Source organism: Amphibalanus amphitrite, unplaced genomic scaffold (assembly GCF_019059575.1).
Source record: "Amphibalanus amphitrite isolate SeventyFive unplaced genomic scaffold, NRLGWU_Aamphi_draft 000225F_arrow, whole genome shotgun sequence".
NCBI classification, from domain to species: Eukaryota; Metazoa; Arthropoda; class Thecostraca; order Balanomorpha; family Balanidae; genus Amphibalanus; species Amphibalanus amphitrite.
Window position 1 is genome coordinate 375,663 of NW_024881720.1, and position 13,791 is coordinate 389,453.

Below are 13,791 nucleotides of genomic sequence, written 5' to 3' on the forward strand. Positions count from 1 at the left end.
GCCGAGATCAGAGGCGGACCATCCGCGGCACGTCCAGCTTTACTGCCCGGTCGCTGGGAGGGCGACACCTAGCGCCGCTCTGGCCGCTCGCTTCCGCGCACAACTAAGCTACCTGGCTACGCCTGTGGGAGGGGAGGGAGAAAACAATAACAGTCTGATGAGCCAATGGAGTCTGTGAGCCACGCCAATCAGCGCCCTTCCGCGCGCAGACGAGAGCTAGAACTATTCATCTTCTTTCCTGTTTTCACTGGTCCGCCAGTCACCAGCAACGTCCGTGAAGTCGATCGTAGCCATTTCGCGCCAGTCGGCCGCCAGGGTATCTACAATATCTATTCTTGTATAGCATTGCAAGCATTTTAGTATTTGTAGCCGGGTGTTATCAGTAGTTGACGCATTTCTGTGTTTTGTGTAACACAATTGGAAAATACAGCGAAATACATACTTAAATTCACATAGTTTTTTATTCTTGGCACGGATTGGTTACCCTTGCTTCAGCAAACAGCCAATCTCCATATTTCTGTTCCGAAGCTGCAGTGGACACCAAAAATACATTACGTTATGATAACATAATCCAAAGATACACAGATTTCACGCTGAACTGCTAGGTTCCAGAGAAGGCATTTTCTCGCTCACGGATGCTCAGCAAAAACGCGCGATTGATTGCAGCTAGCGCCCTCACGATACAAATATCACGCTCGCCAAAACCTGCCGGTTACAGCCACTCACACCTTACTTCCAACCTCTGTTACATTTATCATTTATTAGCATATCGAGACAGAATGAGACCACGGCATGATCGTCAAATTACATAACAGAAATTGCAGGACATTGGCGAGTCCGTAAAAATACCCCAATCTCAGCCAACACCGTTGAGACGGAGGGGGAGGGGGGTCGAATCCGGGACACGTATCGGCGTATCCTTCACAGATCCAGGTGTCTCACGCTCATGGACGCTCAATCAACCCTGGCACACTATCCACCGATCACGTCGGCTCTGACTATCTTAATTTCGTACTGAGATCTTATGACGGGCCTGCCATTTGATCCTATCCGACAGTGCAGTGCACTAACACCCGAACACAGCCTTAAGTGCACTATGCGGCCTTCTTCGGATGACGCCTCAGAACAGGGCACTCGGAGCAGGTGTTGCACCCAAATGCCTGTAGCGTCTTGTTCGTGCCCGGCAATCAGCATTTCGGAGTCGGATGGTCTTAGGCGGTGGCAGCACTTGTCGCCGTGAAGCCTTCGTTCGGGCGACACCGTCAGCTCGAGCGCCGGCAAGTCACGGAGTGACCTGTAACACAGCGAGTCGCAGCACGTCACGTCTCACGACGACCGTCACGTTTCAGCCCCGACGGCCGTTATGTAACAGTCACGGCAGCCGTCACAAAACCAGCCACGGCGACCGTCACATTGTTCACCACGGCCGTAAAATACTAGCCACGGCGACCACGACTCATGGCTCATAACGTTTCCTGTCGCACACTCAGCTATAATAACAGTACATTAGCCTGTAAATACATTTCTCGCTCAAGAAAATGACGCCCGAGCGAGTCCGAGACCCACCAAACGTCACGACACTGGCAACGGCACCCGCATTAGCCGGCATCCCGTCCCGGTAACATACCTACAAAGTTCCCCCAAGCCGCTCACCTAGGGACGCGGCGACGTGTCACAAAATTGTAAGCACGTCACTGACCTGGTGACGTGGCGGGACACAGCTGACCGAGCAGTGGAAACGTTGCTTCACACAGTTACTGACCTGGAGATAATGTGATCGTTTCTGGACAACGTGACTGGATACGCGCGCCGCGTGGATGACCATCACACTCCACAACTTCTTGCCGAGTGACGTCCTACAGCTGATGGATCGAACCGTTGTCTCCAGAACCACCGCCAGCAACGAGCCTGGTGGAGGATAATGTGTTCAGAACTCAGAAACCACAAAGCATAGTTACCTGCAATACAAACGACAAAGCCGGCCACAGGCACACAATGGCGAACTTTTATGCTAAGACTTGGTTTTATCGGTACACAAGATTGCAAACGTCCATGATGAAACTCAAATCACATATCTAGCAAGCAAATAAATACCTGAGAAAGCAGTGCACAGAACTTGTTTAACTATCTAGGAGCTTATATCTCTGTATTGCACACACGGTGAGCAGACAAGCCTCTGCCACGCCATACCTTCTTTGGCCCATATCAGTGAGCAGCTGATGTAGTCTGCCTGATTTTCGACATGTGCGAGGCTGGCGATGATTGCGCCTGCAGCGTCCCACGCGTAAGCCAAGCTGCCGAGAGCCATGCCAGCTAGTTGGAAGAGCTTCCGTTCAGCTAGCAAGTGCAGGTAGTAGCCATCCAGCAAGCCTGGCATGAGGCACTTTCACCAACTTCTCAGGCGTTGACGAGATGGAGTGCCTGGGGTGTGTGCGCACCAAAAAGCAGCAACTGTATGCGCAGAACATTGGCGTAACCTGGATGAATGAAAGACAGAGGGAGTCAGGAGTACAGGGGTAGACAACTGATATAGGCGAGGGGAGCACTGGAGACTATAGTTCGACAACTCTAAGAAAGAACGAAGCTAAGCCTAAGGTGCCTCAAAGCACTTAACACATGCATTGAACATTGGATAGCCTACCTGCGCTTAAATTTGACTGAAATCATCTCAGGCGTATTGGAAGTGTATTTAGGGCCTTGTTGGAAGTTATCTTCAGAGACATGTGCATCAATAACTATTGCACTTCAAAGCTGTTCTTTCTTAGCACCTAGCTTTGTCAGACTAAGACCATATGAAAGCCATCTGCAGCACAAATGGATGGAACAATAGCCTGAGAAGGTACTGGTATAAGTCACATTTATGAGGATCCATATTGAAGAAATTGTGATAAATGGCTCCCTTTCCCTCCTCATTGGAAGGAAGATGATGGTGACCCTGCCACTTTTTTTCTACTAAGGAAAAGAATCATACAAAATGAATAAAACTTATCACTAATGGATTTACAAACTGTCACCTAAGTTAAAACATGCTGTCTACAACACAACAGCTTGGAAGCAAGTTTACCCAACCCACAACCAACATTGCAGTTTCCGCGGGCGCCTGCGGGTAGCGCCTATCCTTTGTTGCAAAAACAAAATACGTGCATATGCCCACTCATGCGACATTTGCCTTACTAATATGACAATGGCCTGGGCTGGCGCCCTGGTGGGTTGTTAAAGCTGGACCCATCCAGTGGACAGGCCACTCATCCCCCTGACACTCACTGCAACCGGCTACGGGAGTGCTCTAGTCCTATACGGGAGCTAACCACATGAGATGAAGTTGTTCGTCCAGCCAAGAACAAGATGTGGCATGGAATAGGATTTGACTAGCCCGAGGATGAAATTGACGGAACAGGGGGGAGGAGCGTCACAAAATGACTAGCCCCTGGGCAGGGGCAGCCGGGCGGCCAAGGGATTTAGGTATACAGCTTTGGGGTACGAATACCTCCATACATTGAAGTCTAATTGTTACAAGACAATTGACAAACAAATCATAACAACATCAACTACATACCTTTGCCCCGGTTTTTTGAATCTCAATTAAACCATTTAAACCATGGAAAAGAAGATAAAATACAAAATCAGCCAGCCTAGCACTGATAAGTGATAACCTCTCAAGATAAAATATAGGTTTTCAACTTGGTTTTCAAGTAGGTACCTACTACCTACCTTTCATTATCAGTCCCGTCAACCTATCTACAGCATTTTTGTCAAAATGAAATCTAAAATCAGAAAAATCTTGTCCAAAATACGTGCAAAATACACAACAGCATACACGGCATTATCTACAAGTTAAACAAGTGTTCTCTGTTAGCAAATAAAATGCCGTTCGACCAATCCATTGCCAACACTTGCGTCTGCTAGCGACAAATATCTCGTTAGCAGCATTTACTGCGGGCAACTGCGGGTGTGTAATCATGATCGGCAGTTTTCAATACCAAATTTCGTAAAGTTGCAACGTTTATTTTGTTTCACAACTGATACCAATAGATAGAAAATTTAATCTTCTTTAGTATACTATTCAAAATAGACCCCAACTCAGTCTCGTTTTTGAGTATTTTGCCATTAAGTGTCACAGTGTGACCTTTAGCAGCAAGAAACCTAGTACATTCTAGACAAAAAAATATACAATACAACACCACAACTGCCATAAAACATGCATATTAGGAAAGAAAACAAAATTTTCATTTTGTTGAAGTCATTTTGCAAGCCCACTCTTGACATATTTACCAAATATCAATGTTTTTGTTCAGAACTGTTCAGTACCATAAATTCTAAGTTTTAGATTCGGAAGCAGATTGGTTAAAGTTCCAACGTTTGTTTCGTTTCAGTATTTTGATATGTTATAGTGTATGCAATTTCGTATATGTTGGTGTTTTTTTTAGACCCCAACTCGACTTCGTTTTTTAGAAATATTATATTTAGTGGAGCATTGTGACCATGGACAACAATGGTGGCTATGTAATCAACGTCAACTAAATGCAGTTTGCAACATTAAAAAGGCAACGAGACACCCAAAATCTGAAAGATAATTTAATTTTGATATTTATTGACCATAATTTAAGCCCCAACTCACTGAAATTACTCGACAATTCATGGTAGAGCATTGGCAGGTCGGGTAGGCTGAACAGCTCAGAACAATGGTAATTTCGAAATTCGACAAGAGTGAGTTGGCCTTTGATATTACTTTTTGTCCTTTAATTTTAAATTTTGATTGTGAAAAATCAATCTTGTCTATGAACAATCCTTGCAACTTTAGATATATAATTTTTGAAATGGCGGAGATAGCCAACAATTTATTTTCGTTAATGCTTCGCAGATTCGTACATGGCGTGCTCTCTGATCATAAATCAAAAATATATTTACAAATAATAAAACTCATTGGAATTTGTTGCTTAGTTCTCTTTTTCAGACTTAAAGGGTCAGCTGAAAATAGTGGTCAAAATACCTTAGTGTTGTAATTTCGAACCGGTTTTACCTAGTTCTCTATATACCGTGGGACAAGTGGTGAGTGTCTATCCGTGATTGCAGGTTCGCCTCGCCAGTTTCAGGTGCTGAGTGTTCAACGTGCGTTGGAAGTTCGATGGGAAGTTCGATGTTCGATGCGTACACATTGCTTGTTGGTTTTAATTATATTGTTTGTTTGTGAGATGACTAGAATAGTAATTCGTTGGGTCACAAGTGATCTCATACTGTTGTACAGATTCGGTTACGCCATCTTATGTATGCCTGTTCGTTTAGTCTTACATTGGTTAAAAGAGGCCGTGCTACTTATATGGCACGAGAATGTCACTAATATCCGTTGGTGAGATCAGTTGATTCGGCGCTTTTGTGACGTTCGATGATTTGTACATTTCTGTGCCTTGTATAGTTAACTTTTGAACTGAAGAAGGAACGTTTCCGAAATATATTCATTCATTTTAGGCTAATTTTGGATTGTTAAAAGACAGTGAGCATACGGTTATTCTTCTATGATATTCAAATGTATTATACTTCCAGAGGTAAAAAAAAACTTATTTTGTGTCTCCTACAAATTTTTCAACCCCCTTTGTGTCCCCTGCCCCTGGAGGCCGGATAAGCGTTGCACTAGGAGGTAAAATTTGAAGAAAAAATATAGAATTCATTGGGCCGGGTCACTCGGAATTCTACTCGACAGGGCGTGTCGTCAACGTCAGTGTGGCCCTAAACCTGGATAATATACAGTGTCCCAAAATTTGTTGATTTAGGTGGGAAATAATTAAATTCATTTGCCACTCTCGTTACCAATTTCTGAGACCAATCAACCATCTCAGCCAGGAACACCTTGAGTTTGTTACCTCAAAAGGCACTTGTGTAGATACTTGGTTTATGATCATGGATACTCATATGGATAAAAATAAATGTCACTGATCTTTTCTCACTATTTTTATATCTAATATTACCAGCAGTATCTACTCTCTTCCCCCTTTTTGGTGGATAATATTCCCCTATCCCGCGAGTTGCTGGGGAAGGGCGTTAAAGGGACCCTCCCACCTTCAAAAAAGTGAATGAATTGGCATGAAAGTGATGTCGCTCGGTTCAGAAAGAGCAAAAACGAATATCTACCAAATTTCATCGAAAAATATTCACCGGTTTTCCAGATATTAGACTTTTACTTTTGTTTACTTTTTGGGATCTCCGCTGTTCCTAGCGACTTTATTTGAAAGTGCGGCATTTGTTGCGCGCAAAGCAGCATATATCACCGCGTGCTACAAAACGTTTTAGTCAAACATTTAACGGACGTTCGAAAGCCTGATGACGTCATCAGACTCCCGTAATGGTTAAGAGATAGGGACCACGCTGGTCCCACCCTGCAAGTAAAGGGAAGAAATTTCTTGAACACCATAAAGCTGCGGGGGTTGCGACCAAGATAAATGGTGGTTTCTGAGCCTGGTCGCAAACTTGGCTATCTCAACTCAAAACTAATGTTAAGGTGGGAGGGTCCCTTTAAACGCCCCCACTTTTTTCGCCGCGCTGTAGGTTAAAAACGGCGCGCCGTAGGCGTGCCAAATTTTGGGTACCTGTAGGGAATTGATTAAAGTATATTGTGCCAAAGCTTCAAAAAATTGGTCCTACAATTTTTGTGATCTCGAGGTTTTAGTGACGTCATGATATGGTTTTCCCATATTGGTTTTCAACCAAAATGGGATATGTTCGAAAAATAATATAAAATCACAGAATAGACATAACGACATGCCATAAACGCCATTAGACTGCCAATGTTATGTACAATCAAATGGCTATCTTCGATTTTTGATAACCGTTCTACATTTTCCAAAATCTTGGACTGAATCTTGACTATTTCTCGTGACACTGTACGATCTTGATGCATGCATTTTTTAAATTGATATTTTTCAATCAAACACGTACTCGTAGGATAAAATAAATGTCACCATCGTTCTACGCCCAAAATTACCCATAAAACATGTGTCATAGACTGCGAATATCAGTTTTGATTTTCGGGGGTATGTTCTTATCTGATTCACCTGACCTTGACCCTGACCTATACTTGACCGACCCCTACATGGATCTGACACTCTTGTAGCACTTATATGAGGGATAATGCTCAGTTTTGACAGAGTTATTGACGAGAGGCGCCCATTACGAGGTTCTGAAGTTCATGCTACCGAAAGCCCCATTTCAGGTGTTTGACCTGACCTTGACTCGACCTGTGATCTCGAAATTGAACTTTCAAGTACTCATCTGAAGCGTCTCGTCGCGTTCTTTCGTTTCGATGCGCCGATTGGTTCTCGAGTCATGGGCTGGGGGCGTTTAACGCCCCTCCCCAGCAAACGGCGGGTGGCGAAATACCCCAGCAACTGCCGGGCTATAACACCCCAGCAAAAACTCAATTTTGGGATACTGAATGCATGTGTACCTAACTTATCTTGTGCAGTGCAGATGCATTTAAGAATTGCTGACAAGCAATTTTACATTTTTCCATAATACATTTGGATTTGTGTTCTCTATGGTGAGATTTCATACCTTTTATGGCATAGCAAATAATAGGTACCTATGTATAATACAATATACCTGCCTATGCAACATGTTGCAAAAGGTGGCAAAAGGTTCCTTTTCTAGGTACATACATCAAGGACACTAATATTGTTAAACCAAAATTCCAATCAATAAATTTTTGGCATTAGTATACCCCTCGCATGTGTGCGGCGTTTGCCAGCTTCTCATGTCTAATCGGTTCTAACGTCGAGGGGGGGGGGTCGGTTGGACCCCCTTGGCGTTTGGCCCCTGATCGAGCTAGAGCTTCGCGGAAAAAACGAGCGTGTTGCCCGTGACGAGAGGAAGCTGATGATACCCAATTTTAAGGTCCTAGGTCATTGGTTGACCTTCCAGGTCAGGTCAATGACCCAAAGTCGGGAAAATCGGGACCTGTTAGAAAGTCGTTAAGTGTGGCTGCTATGCTAAGGGTTTTTTCGGGGTGCTGATCACGAATATCGTGTTAGTTTTGATCACAGATGATGTCTTTAAGCATTTAGACAAGGTCGGGTCAGGTCAGGTCAGGTCAACCAGCAGGCGTCGTGACGGGTATTCGTAGTACGTGTCAACCGGGTGCGTATTATTTAGGCCAGGGTTCATAATGTCCAGGGCACAATGTGTCCAGTGCTCGAATTGGCCAGTGCCTTGAATTGGCCAGTGTTCACATTGTCCAGGGATTACATGGTCCAAAAGTGGCCAACTGGCTGCAGATAGGGTAAATTCAAAGAGGCCAGGGTTCATAATGTCCAGGGCACGATGCGTCCAGTGTTCAAAATGGCCAGGGTTCATAATGTCCAGGGCACGATGTGTCCAGTGTTCGAAATGGCCAGTGTTCATAATGTCCAGGGCACGATGTGTCCAGTGTTCAAAATGGCCAGTGCCTTGAATGGGCCAGAGTTCATAGTGTCCAGGGATTACATAGTCAACCCAACCCAACCAAACCTAACCTAACCTAACCTAACCTAACCTAACCTAACCTAACCTAACCTAACCTAACCTAACCTAACCTAACCTAACCTAACCTAACCTAACCTAACCTAACCTAACCTAACCTAACCTAAGGTAATGATGTTTGCCTACCAGGGATAAGGAAATAGTTTCTCGCATGAATAGATTGCAAGCAATAGTAAATCAAATATTTTTAGGTTAAGTGGTTATGCATCAGGCTTCAGGCCTTCGGCCTGAAGCCAGATACATAACCACTTAACCTAAAAATATTTGATTTACTATTGCCTGTAATCTCTCCTAAGGCATTGCCTTCGGCACTGCACTGCTTTGCATTGAGCTGATTCCGTGTTTTTTACATAATGACGTCACTTTCAGTGAATATGTAATCCCTGGACATTATGAACTCTGGCCCATTCAAGGCACTGGCCATTTTGAACACTGGACACATCGTGCCCTGGACATTATGAACCCTGGCCATTTCGAATACTGGACACATCGTGCCCTGGACATTATGAACCCTGGCCATTTTGAGCACTGGACACATCGTGCCCTGGACATTATGAACCCTGGCCTCTTTGAATATACCCTATCTGCAGCCAGTTGGCCACATTTGGACCATGCAATCCCTGGACATTATGAACTCTGGCCCATTCAAGGCACTGGCCATTTTGACACTGGGCATAGCGTACCCTGGACATTATGAACCCTGGCCAGAATGAATGCTCCCCGTGTCAACCACCTCTGACAGCTTCGTAACATGTTACTAAGTCACAAAAACTACTTCGTAAATGTCCAAATGGTTGCTAAATTCGAATTCAGCTCCAAAAACTAGCCTAGAAACATGTAAAACTCGAAAAAGTGAACCGAGGTCACCAAAGGTCACTGACTGACTTCAGGTGACCTTGACACCCACCCTAATGCATGGGAGCAACATCAAATCACATGTTTGAACATTTGAAACCACGAAAAGCCTGCAAACGCGCGGCTAATGCGAGCCGACATACGCGGAATCGCGATTCCGGCCAAACATGGTCTCGGAAAAGAGGTCACAGATCAAAGGTCATTGGGGTCAGGCCAGGGTCATGAAATTTTCAGGGTAGGTGTAAACTTGGTCAATGCGAGGGTACTGAAAGTTTCGTCGCGATCGGCCGCTTTTTACGCGAGTTATTCGCGAAAAACCATGGGGGGTCCATCCGACCCCCCCCCCCCCCTACACATGCGAGGATACAATACGTCCAAATAAAAAAGGTGTAGGTGCTAGGTATAGGTGGGTTGTATTGTGTGCTTCCGAGCTTGTCGGTTGGCAGGTTAAAAGGGACCCTCCCACCTTTAAAAAAGTAAATGAATTGGCTTGAAAGTTATGTCGCTCGGTTCAGAAAGAGCGAAAACGAGTATCTACCAAATTTGGTCTGAACGAAAATGACCGCCGAAAGGTCATTGGCCAGTTTTACATGGAAAACTGGGCGAAGGGCAAACCATATACTGTAAAACATTTTTATGTGATGAATGTACCGAGAAAAACAATCTACCGGGTAATTTCGAAGTGTGATGAAGGTAGGGCATTGACCCGAAAACCTGGGAGTGGCCGGCCAGCGGTCAAAATGCCCACACAAAAAGTTAAAGTCCTGAAGAAGTACATGAACGAGAGAATCGGGAGGTCGCAGGCACGTGCGGCAGCCAAATTCAATGTCACCCAACAGTATGTGTCTAAAATACTGTCGTCTAAGACACCACCGAAGTATCGACGCCGGGAAAAAACGTCGGGAGCCTCGGAAGCCCAGAAAGAAAAGCAAAAAACAAGATGTCGCAAGCTCAGGATGGGTGACCTGAAGCCATCAGAAAATACAGTCATTGCCATGGACGACGAAAGTTATTTTCCGTTTCATTCCCCGGAAGTCCAAGCAAATAGAGGTTATTATACGGAAGACAAAGAAAATACCGCACCAGAAGTCAGATATCAACGTAAGGAGAAATACCCAAAGAAGGTGATGGTTTGGGTGGCCATTTCCACCGCTGGGATCAGCCAAAGTTTCATGGCATACCAGAGTGCCATGAATGGGGAAACATACCGAAAGCAGTGCCGTCCTCGGTTAAAGGCCTTCGTTGAGAAACACCATGCTAAAGAAAACGTGATCTTTTGGCCAGATTTGGCCTCAGCCCATTACGAAAAGTCCGTCCTGGAAGAGCTGAAGAGGCTTCATATAAAGGTCGTTAAACGAGACGACAACCCACCGGCACCTGCTGTGCCTCAACTCCGACCAAGAGAAAAGTTTTAGGCTTTGCTGAAGGCATCAATATACAAGGACGGCTGGCAGGCAGAAAATGAACAGGAACTCCAGTCACTAATCGTCAAAAAGCTGAAGGAAGTTCCCGCGGAAGTGTGTCAGAGGCTGATGGCACAGGTGAAGACAAACGTCCGCCGTGTGTCTGACGAAGGCCACCAGGCGCTCCTGCTCTAGGTCTAGTAGAGGACAGTGCACCGAGTGTGTTGGTGTGATTTTCATATCTCTGAGTCGCTCAGTATGCAAAATACAAGCTCCTGTATTTTGTGTCAATTTTTAGTTGTGGACCTTTACAAAACAAATATGTATGTTACAGGGAGTTTGAGAAATCCGTGAGTTTGCAAACTCCCTAGGGAGTTTGCAAACTCACTGATGGGTCAGGGAGTTTGCAAACTCACTAGGGAGTTTGCAAACTCACTGACCGGTCAGGGAGTTTGAGAGATTCCAGAGCGATTGGGCCAAATAAAAACAAGTGGGCAGCATGTGAGTGGCATACGTGCCGTCCGTGATGTTAAAACAAAGGAGGCTAGTTGTAGGGCCTCGCACGCTGACAAAAAGCTTATAGATCATATGCACACCATAAATACCTTGTTTTATTTTCAACTGCTCAGTGATCTATCCAAGCATGTACCGCCGCTTTATCTAGTCATACATTTATTTAGTTCACGTCCCAATCAATTAGATCCGTTCCACTCAAGTGTGACTATTCGGTATTCCAGAGTCAGGCTCAATATATCAAAGTAGAAACAGCTCAGTTGGTCACTTATGATAAAGTACAGGCACACGCACCATTTCACGCCCATTCCCATCCGCCATAGACGTGTCATCGAGAGCCGGCGCTGCTGGCAGCCAGCCCAGCTCCGACTGGCGCGCGCTGCTTGTTTGTTTTTGTTTTGCTGCAGGTTAGGCCCTTTCGGTCTGACAAGACCATTTCAGAGCCGGAAGAATGATAGGAATTAGGGGGAGCCATTGATCTGGGCAGACACCCTAGAGAGTCGCCGGGGCCTAGCCCGTCCGAATGGAAAGGCCGACCAGCCCCCCCCCCCAAAGCACTCTCTGCACCCGGCTTCGGGGTGCGCTCCCTCGGGAGCAGCGCGGCGGTGCCGCTCCAAGGGAGCAGCTCGCATGAGATAAAGGTGCCTGTCCAGCCCGGAGTGGGGGTTTCGGCGTGGAGGAGAAGGATTTCAGTATCCTGATTCCTTAACCCGGCAGGCGGTGGGCCTACCAGCCACCTTCCGCGCGGTGGGGGGGGGGGCATTTTTTTTGCCCCCCTCCCATATCTCCGAAACTACTGGACGGATCCGGAAAATTCAAACGGCGTTCGATAGCCCTGTCAAATTTGTCGAGGGAAACCAAATTTCATTGACTTCGGGGTCACCGATGACGTCGCAGGTCAGGTCAAAGATAAAATGTTTCACCGTTCACGGGGCTTCTAGGGAAAGCGCTATAACATCGAGTAAAACGCATTTTGTCGAAAATCAGCGATAAGGCGTCAGTTTTCTAGTACATATGTTGCTATTAGAGGTCACTGGTCATACCAGGTCAGGTCACAGGTCAGGTCACCAAAGGTCACCAGGGGTCACCACATGAGCCCAACTTTACTAAGGTTATGCGATGCATGTTTTATGGCCAGTTTTTCATTTCCAACTCAATGGTGTTGGTTATAAGACCATCAGGTACGGTTTAGGTCACTTTCTGGTGGAGGTCAGGTCAAGGTCAGGTCAAAAAGGGTCAAAATTCAAAGTTGATATTTTTACATAAAATGAGTATTGATTCGATGCAGCTCGTCACGGGGAGTCTAATGGTGGTCTTTTTTTGCGCTACGAGGTCTAGAATTGCTAAAAATTGAGTTTGAAAATTTGACGTTCTCAATTTTGAACAGTTTTTTCGATATAACTTGGCCAAAAAAAGAGGTATCGATCTCAAATTTGGTATGTAGATAGAAGGCGGTAGGGTCTATCACATATATTCCGGTTTTTCGAAATTGAAAAAACTTTTTGGATTTTTTTGGTATTATATTCAAAAAATCTATTTTTTGATTTTTGGGGGTCATAATCCAAAAAATTCGAAAAACCGAAATAGCAGTTTTGTAGCCCTTTTGATTCCACACCTTTTATGTCTGAAACATTTTTCTGTATCTCTAAAGCTGTAGGCCTGACAGCTCTTCCCGCGAAACCTTTTTTTGGGTCAAAAATGACGTTACTCTGACGTCATTAGCGGCCAACCTATCATAGCCTTTGGAAAAAAATTTGGTCACCATGTGCGCTAGCTGCTCCCGGGAGGGTACTGAAAGTTTGGTGACGATCGGCGCAGCAGTTCTCGAGATATATTGAAAAAAAACTAAGGGGGGGGCAAAAAAATGCCCCCCCCCCACCGCCTGGAAGGTTAAGATGGAAACGACGGAACGGAGGATCACGTTGCTCCGAACATCCCCTTTACATAGCCGCGAGTAGCATTTTTTTCCGGCAAAACAATTAAGGATCTGTAAGCTTTTTGTCAGCGTGCGACGGTTATATACTAGGCCATACCACTAGCCGCCTCTGTTTTAACATCACGGACGGCACGTATGCCACCCTCATCTTACACACTTGATTTTTTTTTGCCCAATCGCTCATTAATTTCTCAAACTCCCTGACCGGTCAGTGAGTTTGCAAACTCTCTAGTGAATTTGTAAGCTTCCTAGTGAGTTTGCAAACTCACTGATGGGTCAGTGAGTTTGCAAACTCCCTAGGGAGTTTGCAAACTCACGGATTTCTCAAACTCCCTGTAACATGTGTTTACACTTTTTGTGAGACACCCTGTATTGTTCATCCTAGGTGTAAAAATTAATTCCTAGATATTGTTACTTGATTACTTTAATTGTATAAAGCATCATTTACTGATGACACTACTAGCCACTGAAATGGACCCCCGGTTGCTTTGCCGAGCGCCGAAATCGGTGCCCAAGCAGGGCTCCATGGGACGAAGGCGGCGTGGCCCCAGCCAGGGGGTACGCTCCGGCTGTTTA

The 13,791-nt window shown here is 45.2% G+C and overlaps 1 protein-coding gene across 3 annotated transcripts; it reads right to left on the minus strand.

Annotated features, from left to right (window-relative positions):
- Positions 1 to 438: 438 nt before the first annotated feature.
- Positions 439 to 5,035, minus strand: LOC122385629 (anaphase-promoting complex subunit cdc20-like). 3 transcript variants are annotated; one of them, XR_006257231.1, is made up of 4 exons: positions 3,712 to 5,027; positions 2,191 to 2,477; positions 1,763 to 1,908; positions 439 to 1,294 (listed from the first exon to the last, which is right to left on the minus strand). XR_006257231.1 is itself a non-coding variant. In XM_043374005.1 (3 exons), exons 1-3 carry the CDS (start codon positions 2,375 to 2,377, stop codon positions 1,283 to 1,285), a joined length of 345 nt encoding a protein of 114 aa, XP_043229940.1. In that variant the 5' UTR covers positions 2,378 to 3,360; the 3' UTR covers positions 439 to 1,282. The 3 variants fall into 3 exon arrangements, 1 of the variants encoding a protein (XP_043229940.1); XR_006257230.1 differs by having other exon boundaries at positions 1,763 to 2,477; positions 3,712 to 5,035; XM_043374005.1 differs by lacking the exon at positions 3,712 to 5,027 and having other exon boundaries at positions 2,191 to 3,360.
- Positions 5,036 to 13,791: the final 8,756 nt, after the last annotated feature.